Below are 10,198 nucleotides of genomic sequence, written 5' to 3' on the forward strand. Positions count from 1 at the left end.
AAGAAGTTTAGTTTTTGTACGACAAAAAGATCTTAATCATTAACTTTATAAAAGAAGAAAAAGAAATGATTTGTACCATGAAATATTTGAAACCAAAGGTTGTGATAACTTGTCTTTTTGGACTTTTTATTTGCACTTATTAATTACTACTAAAATAAATGCATAATATTAAATATAATAAATATATAGTCACCAAAAAAAAAAATATAATAAATATATAGTAATAATTGTTCAAATAAATAAGATAATTTTATATTATTGTCTTTCTATCCATACTCTAAATAAAAATTTACCGTACACCAAATTCTAATATATACATAGCACTAATTATTTATTTGAAATCTCTACATATATAAGATTTGACCATAATCATAATCATAATAATTCTATAATGCTAATTAAACATGTTATATCTTTCTGTTATTAGTTTCATGACGACATTACACAACACATAACTAACTCAAACTGACTGAGTCTTTTGTTTCATTACTTCATCATCACCATCATCATGATTCCCCTGCCAAAACTTGAAGTTCAAAGTCCTTCTGTCAAGCATCTTCTCCACAGCCTCAATGGGAAGCCCTTTAGTTTCCGGAACAAAGATCAAAACAAACACAATGGCAGCAGTGGTGATAAATATAAAGATCATGAAAGTGCAAGAAGTGCCAATAGCATCTGTGAGTGACAGAAAGGACTGAGCAACAATTAGATTAGAAACCCAATTTGAAGTTGATGCCATTCCACCACATATCCCTCTGTACCTCAAAGGGTAGATTTCAGAGTTCACAACCCATGGAACAGTTCCCATTCCTGGTGAGAAGAAAATTATGTAAAGTGCAAGGCCTATTAGTGCAAGAAAACCGTATTTGCTTGGGCACCCCCTTGTGTACCATAATCTCTCATTATTTTCACATTGCTTTTCTGTTGTGTCGCTTGAGATCAAACATGCTCCAGGTAAGAGCTGCATTAAAATTCCAAGTTCGTGTTACAAACTTACGACACAAATATGAATACCAATTTTCTTAACGGGTACCTAGGTGCTGCTAAACTTAAAAATTTGTTTGGCAAGTTTTTAACAAAGATTTTTTTTAATTGATTTCTTTAAAAGATTTTTTAAGAAAAAGATAATTTGATGGGTGGATATTTTATATAAAAATAATTTTTTATTTTCAATTATTTTTAAATAAAATAATACAAAAAGATTTTTTCATCATTATGCTAGAATTTTTTTTTAGGAAAAAAATCTTTGAAAAAAGGACAAAAATTGTAATCTTTTTTTAAAAATAAATATTTTTTATTCTTTTAGTGAATGTATTTTTATTTGAAAAAATTTACTAAATATACTTAAATTAAAAAAATCTTATTTATTAATAAAAAAATCTTTTTCTTATTACTAAACAAACCATGTCCAAACAAACATAATATATGATAAAGGATGATATAATAATGCTGATGACAACAACCACCATCATAAATATAATATCGGTAATGTTGGGGGACAACAAAACCAGCTAAAATTTATCTTATTTAACATTCATTAATTGTTGTAAAATATTTCTGATATAATATATTGTTCCAAATAATAGACAAAAAAAATAGATATATAAGAAACAAATAATATAATTATCTCTTTTTGTTCTAAGCAATAATAAGAAAAGAAGCCTAATGTAGAAGTTTTTGATGAATATATAGCTGAGCAAAACTGAAGTACTAGTGCATCATGCATAGATTCAAAAAGTTACCTTATTAGATCCAGAAGCACAGAATCGGCAACTTGGAGAAGCCTTAAGGCACTTCATACAATCCCATCCACCAGCAGATCCGACAGAATCCAAAGTAGCGTTAAAAGCAGGGCAAGTAGCATTGTTAAATAGCGCCGTGTCGGCGGGGCTAACCATCGGCGAGTGAGTGGTGGTCTCATGGAACACAACAGTCAAGACAACAAGGGACACCACAACGCCGGACAAGCTGAACAAAAGAAGCTTCCTCCTGCCAGTCTTGTCAATGAAGTAAATGCTCATAATTGAACCAATTGCATTGAGACCAGCAGTTACAAGAGAAAGAAGGAGTGCTACTCTGTTTGATGCAAATCCAGCTAGTTGCACGATTGTGGGGCAGTAGTACATAACTGTGTTGATGCCAACGAATTGTTGGAAGATTTGGAGGCCCATTCCTGCATATAAGCCTCTTCTAACTGTTTTTGTTTTCAGCATTTTTGTTATGCTCACCTTATCTGAGTTTGAAGCTTCCTTGATTTCCATCTCCACTGACTCCTTAAGTGTGTTGATTTCATTTTCAACATCCTCTGGAGGGTAAATTCTTCTTAAAATTGTTTTCGCTTCTTCTTCTCTTTCCTGTTTACAACATAAATATTTTAAAATTTTGTAAAGAAAGGAAATAAAAGTACATATTTGTTTGTATTTTTGTTCACTGTTAATATTTTTTTCTTCAGAGTAAAAATTATATACTGAAAATAATAATTAAAATTTTAATTATGTTAGGTATACACTAAAATCAACTATTAAAATAAGCTATCAGTGTATAATATACATTAAAAATAAGTTAAACTACACATGTATTTATACAGAAATAATATATTTATACACAATTATATAATAACTAATTTTTAATATGTACAAAATATTTTTATAGAACTTACTAAAAATTGTATTGACAATTTTTAAAAATGTTAGTTACGTAAGATGGAAACCTTTCTGAATAACCAACGAGGTGATTCTGGGAGCATAGTCATCAAAACTATTTGTATTAATGCCGGCAGTGCAGCCACTCCTAACATCCACCTCCATGTTCCTGGTGCCTGAACAAATTGACATCAAAATCAAAAATCTAATTTGTAAGAACAAAACTTTGTACTAATAAAATCTAGATAATGTGATTAACTGCAGATAGAAGCATGGCAATCATGCAGCAGAATATGAGTGAACCGTTGGTATAACGGAATGCATGTCAAACATAAAATTTATGTCAAAATAAACAATTACAATTAAGAATTGTCCGAATAAGTAGTAACCACGGACCAAAGTGAGTAGTATTAGGGTCTGACCGGGAATTAAGTTTCGATATATATTTTTAATCATTAAACTATTAATAACTTTTGATATAATTGAATGACTTATACTATTAGGATATCAAATTTAAATTCATAACATTTATCTATAAAATTATATTTACATTATTTTTTTTGACACATTATGGAAAACAATTTTGTTATAATAATCTCCTCTTAATAAATAAAAGTTGAATTTGTTTTTTCCATATGTATCTAACTAAATTTAAAACAAATGGTTGGACTAGTGATTATTCATCCGTGATTGAACCAACAAGTCAGTAATCTGCTACTTTAATTTTTGTCATAGTATTCATCAAAATAATTAAGCTCAAGGGTAACACCGTCATCTTACATTTGTGAAAGCCAAGTTGATGAGATAGGACAGAAACTGTCCACCAGTGATGAGGAATCCATTGAGACTAACCAGAGCACCGCGAACTCTGGTCGGAGAAGCTTCCGAGATGTACAATGGGGACGCCATCGACGCCATTCCAACGCCGAGTCCAACGAAAACTCGACCCACGATGAGAATTGCAGGATTTGTTGCAGCAGCCATGATAACTGATCCAATGAAGAAGAGTGTATCGGCAAGAATTATTGCTTTTCTTCTTCCAAATCGATCGTTGATCCATCCTCCAACAGAGGCTCCTATTATTGCTCCGGCTAGTGCCATGCTCACTATGGCTTCCTGTTTTATCAACATGAAATTGTTTCATTAATTAACTCTCATTGTGTAATACTTATTAGTGTTGTTATAGTGAGATTTATTAGTTTTCCATAAGTAGCGGTTATTAATCAATTATGTTCTCTCAGTGACAAGCTTTGGGAACCAAACACTACTTGTACTTCGAATTCAGCATAAGATAAGAGAAAGTGTTATTAATCAATTTTGTGAAATATAACAGAATTTAGTCCTTTAATTTATGAGTCCATAAAACTTTAGAATGAAAATAAATTTAACTACATATCTTCAAAAAATAGTTTTGCTACAACAAAAGTACTTAAACGTTAATTTTATTAACGGTAGATTTTTTAATTTTTTTAATTTTTATAGATAAAATAGTAATTTTTATTTTATGGATACAAAATTAGTTTTTATTTATTCATGGATAAATTTATTAATATTCTAAATTTTTATAAATAAAAATAATTTATTTTTATTTCTTAAAAAAAATTAATATCAGTAGTTGAAAAGAGCATGAAAAAAACCAAAACATTTAATTTAAATATATATAAAAATAATTAAATTCATATCAAAGTTTACACATAAAATTCATTTATGAAAAATTTTAACCATATTTCCTCATGAGCAGATAAATAATAATAAATAAATTATAATTCAAAAGTACAATCTTACAGTTGTCATATATAACTATGTCTCTCCTATTCATTCATGATTCATTTGTGATTGAGAGTTAGAGTAGGAGTATTGAAAATATTGTGGCCAATCATTTCTGCTGTGGTTCACAATTTAGGACCATAAGAGGGCTGGCAACACCCTCAAAATTTTCGAACAACGCCAAATCCAATATTCACTAAACTGCTCATGTAGGTGTAAAATTTTTAAATATAAGAAACACGTTTTTCCACTATAAGAATACAGTCTATCTAGTATCTATTGTTTTTATAACTTCTTATTTGTGTCGGCCAAAATTAAATTTAAAAATTGGAAGTTGTTTATTTATCTTTGATTGTTTATATTCTTAACTATAATATTTTGTCACATCAACATTTTTGTTTGTTAGTTCAATATTTAAAAGAAGAAATTAACATATAGAACCAAAGCAAATAAATTCTTAATAGAGCAAAATCAATTTTTTTTTTCAGAAAAAAAAGATTTTGTAAGTATAAAGAAACTAATTTAACTAAAAAAAAAAAAGAAATTAAAGTTACCTGAACATTTTGCCATCTGCAGCCTTTTTTTTGTTAATTATATAGGATTTAATTCCACTTTCCATAAAACAATAAAAGTATGTACGTAACTACAGTGTATATGATTAAAAAAATCAAATTCAATTGGCACAACTTACAAAGAAAAGAAATCATTTTTTTTATATAATTAAAGTCACAATTTAGTAGTTAAATTTATACATACCTTATTTAAATTTAATTCCAGCGTTCGACTTTCTTGTATAATCTCTTACCTGGAGCCATGTCTCTCTATCCACAGCTTTGAAATCATCCCTAATATATAAAAGAGCCCCGGATATTACTCCTGCACATAGCACACATCAATTGTCAATATCAAAACTTCAGATTTGATGCTTCTTAATAAGCACTATAAAACAGAGACATAAAATACAAAAAAAAAAAAAAAAAAAAAAGCAGAGAAAAACAGGGGAAGAAAAAAAAATGGGAAAATCAATCGTCAAATTGTCCCAGTAATCAAATACATGGTGAAATGTAAAAATATACATAAAAAATAAATAAAATAATATAAATATATAGTTACTGATTTAATAATTTTTATATACACGTAATATTTTTTAATATCTTTACATTTTAAAAATCTTAAAATAGTAAATTTATAAAAATATTTTGTTAATTATTTTAAGATGATAAAATAAAAATTGTTAAACGATAACTTTATCAAATATATCAAATTATCTAATAAATTTGATTTATTATTTTCGCACGAAGACAATTTCACACAAACAATCATCACCTCTAATATTATAAATGTAATACCTGTGTCGTAGCCAAAGAGAAGGCCACCAATTCCAGCAGAGAAAGCAAGACGAAGAACATAAGGATTCTTCCATGAAAGTGCCAAACACTCTCTGAAAGCAAAGACATCGGCTTCTGGCACTCCTCCTTCCATAGTGTTTATGTTTATTTTTATAAACAACAAACAAGGAATTTAACTTATATTATTGTCCATAAACGAAGAAGAAGAGAAAAGAGGAAAAAAGAAAGAGTCTCAACTTAATGGTGGGAATAGAAGTGATTGAGTCAAGGGATGAAAGGGGTGAGTATGAATAAGAGCATATTTATAGAGAGAAATAAGAAGTTCCTTGCCATCATGGTTTTAAATTCATGTGACAGAATCACATAGACAATTTAGAATTTTCAATGGTACCAAAGTTATGTGAATTCAACAATTCCTACACTAAGAATGAGAAAAATTATGAGATTGCTATTGCCAAAATAATATAATTAATTAATTAAAGCAATATACAATTTGGGTGGGGATTATGAGGCACCGGTACTGGTTGGTCTTTTCTCACCGTTTTCTTATCTAACCGACCTTGGCGAATGGTCCCTATATGCAGGTGCACATAGAAGTATAGAACCACTGTTTAATATCTTCACTTTTTATTTTTTAGAACAGAAAACACGGTTTGCTAGGGTGAAAATAACTATAAGTTAAACATTAACACGAATCATATGACCCACTTAACCGAGAAATATTCGTTTTATCTTCTATAGTTGGTTATTATTTTTTTCCTTAATTATGGACAAATAGAATATTTCTATTAAATTGATTGAACAATTGGTGTCAATATTTTAATTTTGACGTTAGATATATGGTGTTTGTTTCGGTACGATCATAAATTTATACGTACTAGTACAATAAAAATATGGACAAATTAAAACACGACATGTGAATTATGTTTTTTATATTAATAATTATTTTTTTAAAATATATATTATATCAATGATTTTACTAAATCACCCTTATGCTTTAATAAAAATAAAAATAAAATTTATTTAATTTTTACAAAAAGACATAAATATCATTTTTTTGTATTGGACAAGAACAACCCTAATTCTTTAATTTAATCAAAATTCAATTAACTTTAGTTTTTCAATTTTAAATCTAAATCAATATAAAAATCAAAACGAAAATACATTTCATTATTCATATACACTAAACAATTAATTTGTTTATCATGAACCCTAATCTAATCCCTCCTACCCCTTCATACCAAAAAGAAAAATATATCTAAAAAATTGTTCCTCTTCTTTGTATACCAATCTACTGATAAAGAGCAACCTCACCTCTAATCTCTACCAGACAGCAGCAGTCTATCCTCAGTTCTTCACCCTCTCCCTTCCTCGTCGGACTCTGCCATTGCCCTTCCTCCCCTGATCTTGACTTAGTCATTGATCAATTCAACACATCTTGTAGGTCCTACTCTCCTTCATTTGTGCATCGATGCTTCGCCTTCTGCCCCAACAATTCCCAGGTGATTCTCTTTCCCTCTCTCATTTTATTCTCCGGTGTGCTTCCAATTCTAGCTGAGCTTACTTGCCACCATGATCCAATGAGATTTTTAGTCTTTCCAAAGATTTAGCATCAAATGAACTGATTCTGATTCTGTTTTTCTAAGCGTTAAAACATAAAACTGCCTTACTGCCTTAATATGTTCAATTTTGAGGGATTGAGTCCTGATGAATTGTTTAGTTTTGGAAATATTTTTATTATTGGTATCAATTCACCGTTTTGATTTTTTTAGTATTACATAGCGCAAGTGACATAGTTACCTTTGTTGCTATAATCCACTAGGATTGATTCCTTGCTGAATTTTTTCAGTTTTGGAAGGTTTTAAGATTTGAGAAGTAAGTTCTTGGTCGACGACTGTTATTTTTTTTTCGTAACTGAGATGTTGCCCTGATAACCACAAGGACGATAGTTCTCAGTGGTTGAAGGACTGACGTTGTGATTCTTCTGACCCAAGAGTGAACATATAGTGGGATGTTTTGTTTTATTTATTATTTCTGTTTTGGTGGAGCTACAGACTTTGAGGTTTATTTATTGGATAATTCTATGATGAAGAGTTTTTTGAGTGAAGAGAATAAAGAGGAGTGTATAAATTTATTTTTAAAAAATTAATAAAAATAAAATGGCACATTCTCCTTGATAGCTATCTATATATCTATGAGAGTGAATCTTCATCTTTTTACCATGGCATGCACTTTGTTTATTTGTTTAATTATTTATTATCTTGTTTGCACTTTTTTTCTGTTTCCAATTTTATTTTTATTTTTTTGTAGGAGGTGCTTTGTCGGTGCATTATGAATGTAAAATTAATTAACCTTGGTATTCTTCAATAAAAAATATGTATTGTTTCCAAGTCCTTGTAAATTTTTATTTTTGGCTTTTGACTTTCATAAGTTAGATCAACATTTCTATTAGCACTTCGTAAATTTATATTTACCTTTTATAAGGTGTTTACTTGGTTAAAGATTTAATTTCCAGTTTGACAATTTACGTCATGACTATTCAATACAAGTGGACAAAGGGTAACAGTTTGATTACTAATTGTTTTCAGGTTACGTTCTGTTCCGCTCCTCCCAATACAAATGGACACTGTAAAATGGAATCCATCTAGACCAGACTGGTGGGCAGGTTCTGCTCCTTCAGATCTATTCATTTATACACCCTTCAATAAAGGAGATCCAATCAATGTCAAGAAGCAAGAACTTATTTGGGTTGTTGGAGAGCCCATCCAAGTCATGGTGGAATTGGCAAACCCATGTGGCTTTGATTTAAGGGTTGATATACCTATATGTTCATTCAGGAAACTTAGATGCTTTTCCATGAGTGTAAAACTCTTGCCAAATTCATCGAAAGTGATCACCCTATCAGGCATTCCAACATCAGTGGGGCTGGTTACAATTCCTGGGTGCATTGTTCATTGTTTTGGTGTTATTACTTAGCATCTTTCTAAAGAGGTTGACAATCTGCTTCTTGGGGCCACCCAAGGGCTTGTCCTTTCTAACCCTTTCCGATCTGGTGGATCTCCAAAGTTGAAGAATGTAACAGTTCCAAATATTTCTGTAGTTCCACCACTTCCATTGCTAATATCACGTGTTGTTGGAGGTGATGGTGCCATCATTTTATAGCAAGGTGAAAATCGTGATATATGGATAAGTCTGGCTAATGCAGGCACAGTTGCAATTTTACAAGCACATATTTCCCTGTCAAGGAACAATCAAGATTCTGTGATTTCATATTCTAGTGAGTGGTACACGAATCCCTACACCTTCGTACAGCTGTACCAGCAAGTGCACTGGGTCGTCCAAGTAATACCTGAGCGAGTCAGGGTCAATCCCACGAAGATTGTGGTTTAAAGCAAGCAATGGTTATCTTGCAGGTCTTAGTCAGGCGATCAGAAGGAGTTGTGTTTTGATGATAAGGGGAAACTATTTATAATTTGTATTTGATAATGGATTGTTGTGTTGCCTTTCTGAATTAACTCTGGTATTACTGTCTTCTCTACTTGTGAGTGATCTCTTCTATGGCAGGCTGTATGTGATCAACACCATGGGCTGTGGTCATTGATCTCCTCTGCTACAGATTGAACGCCGTTGGCCGTGGTCATCTAATCTGATGAAGGGTGAAGCTCTAGCAGTTCATTCTCCTGGTGATCCTATTCAAAACGCCACAGACAATGTCAAATTTTCCGGATCAGAGAATGTTGCTTCTTTAGATTCTAGCCTATACCATGGAGACCCTAATCTCCCCGAAAATCTGCTAAAATAGTCTCTCGAGAAGTCCCCAACGAAGTCGTAGATTAGTCGTCTGAGAGATGTATAAACATAGTTGTTGGCTCGTGCTTTCTAGTCACGTATTCACACGAACCCAAGTAGACGCAGGTGTTTGTCAGACACGTTCGTCTTAGTATGATGAATAGAGATGATTGTCACTGATCATCCTATTCACCATGTTGAAGAGTGAGTATACATCTTAGAAATAAATCAAAGCCGGATCAAAGAAGAAATAGTAATACTTTTATTAATTCATAGGACTCAGTAGGGCTCCTTCCCTCAACCTAGGAAGTTTAGAAACTCATACTGAAAGGAAAATACAATAGTAAAACGTGTATGATGTGCGTCCTCCCTTATGGAGAATGTAAAATACACTTTAAATACTAAACAGATGACTAGTAAGGGTAAAACAGTCTTTCTAGTACTAAAATCCATTTCTGGGGCCCACTTAGTGAGTGTTTGGGCTGAGTTTTGATGAGATCCACGTGCTATAAGGCTCCTAGGATGTTGAACACTGGCTAGGGGGTCCTCTCTGGGTGTTTGGATGCTGGGCTTTGCTCTGTGGGCGCTGGACGCCTGGAAGGGGGCAGGTAGCTGGCGTTGGACGCCAGTTTTGGGCCTTGTAATCAGAAG

General features: G+C 31.6%; 1 protein-coding gene across 1 annotated transcript; it reads right to left on the reverse strand.

The window, feature by feature from the left end:
* Positions 1-314: 314 nt before the first annotated feature.
* On the reverse strand, positions 315-6,358 carry LOC107630526 (putative inositol transporter 2). The gene is made up of 7 exons (XM_088509074.1): positions 6,298-6,358; positions 5,759-6,174; positions 5,215-5,285; positions 3,423-3,758; positions 2,711-2,818; positions 1,743-2,354; positions 315-961 (listed from the first exon to the last, which is right to left on the reverse strand). Exons 2-7 carry the CDS (start codon positions 5,889-5,891, stop codon positions 461-463), a joined length of 1,761 nt encoding a protein of 586 aa, XP_088365200.1. The 5' UTR covers positions 5,892-6,174; positions 6,298-6,358; the 3' UTR covers positions 315-460.
* Between the last annotated feature and the right edge of the window lie 3,840 nt (positions 6,359-10,198).

This window comes from Arachis ipaensis, chromosome B3 (assembly GCF_059453495.1).
Source record: "Arachis ipaensis isolate K30076 ecotype BB chromosome B3, ASM5945349v1, whole genome shotgun sequence".
Classification (NCBI taxonomy): domain Eukaryota; kingdom Viridiplantae; phylum Streptophyta; class Magnoliopsida; order Fabales; family Fabaceae; genus Arachis; species Arachis ipaensis.

Bases quoted from the DNA above. Each gene is read 5' to 3' on its own strand.
- LOC107630526 (XM_088509074.1), bottom strand. From the start codon at position 5,891: ATGGAAGGAGGAGTGCCAGAAGCCGATGTCTTTGCTTTCAGAGAGTGT. The intron at 3,759-5,214 runs GTAAGAGATTAT...TTGATAAAACAG, and splicing joins ATAGAGAGACATGGCTCCAG to GAAGCCATAGTGAGCATGGC. The intron at 2,819-3,422 runs GTAAGATGACGG...CAATTTGTTCAG, and splicing joins TCAACTTGGCTTTCACAAAT to GCACCAGGAACATGGAGGTG.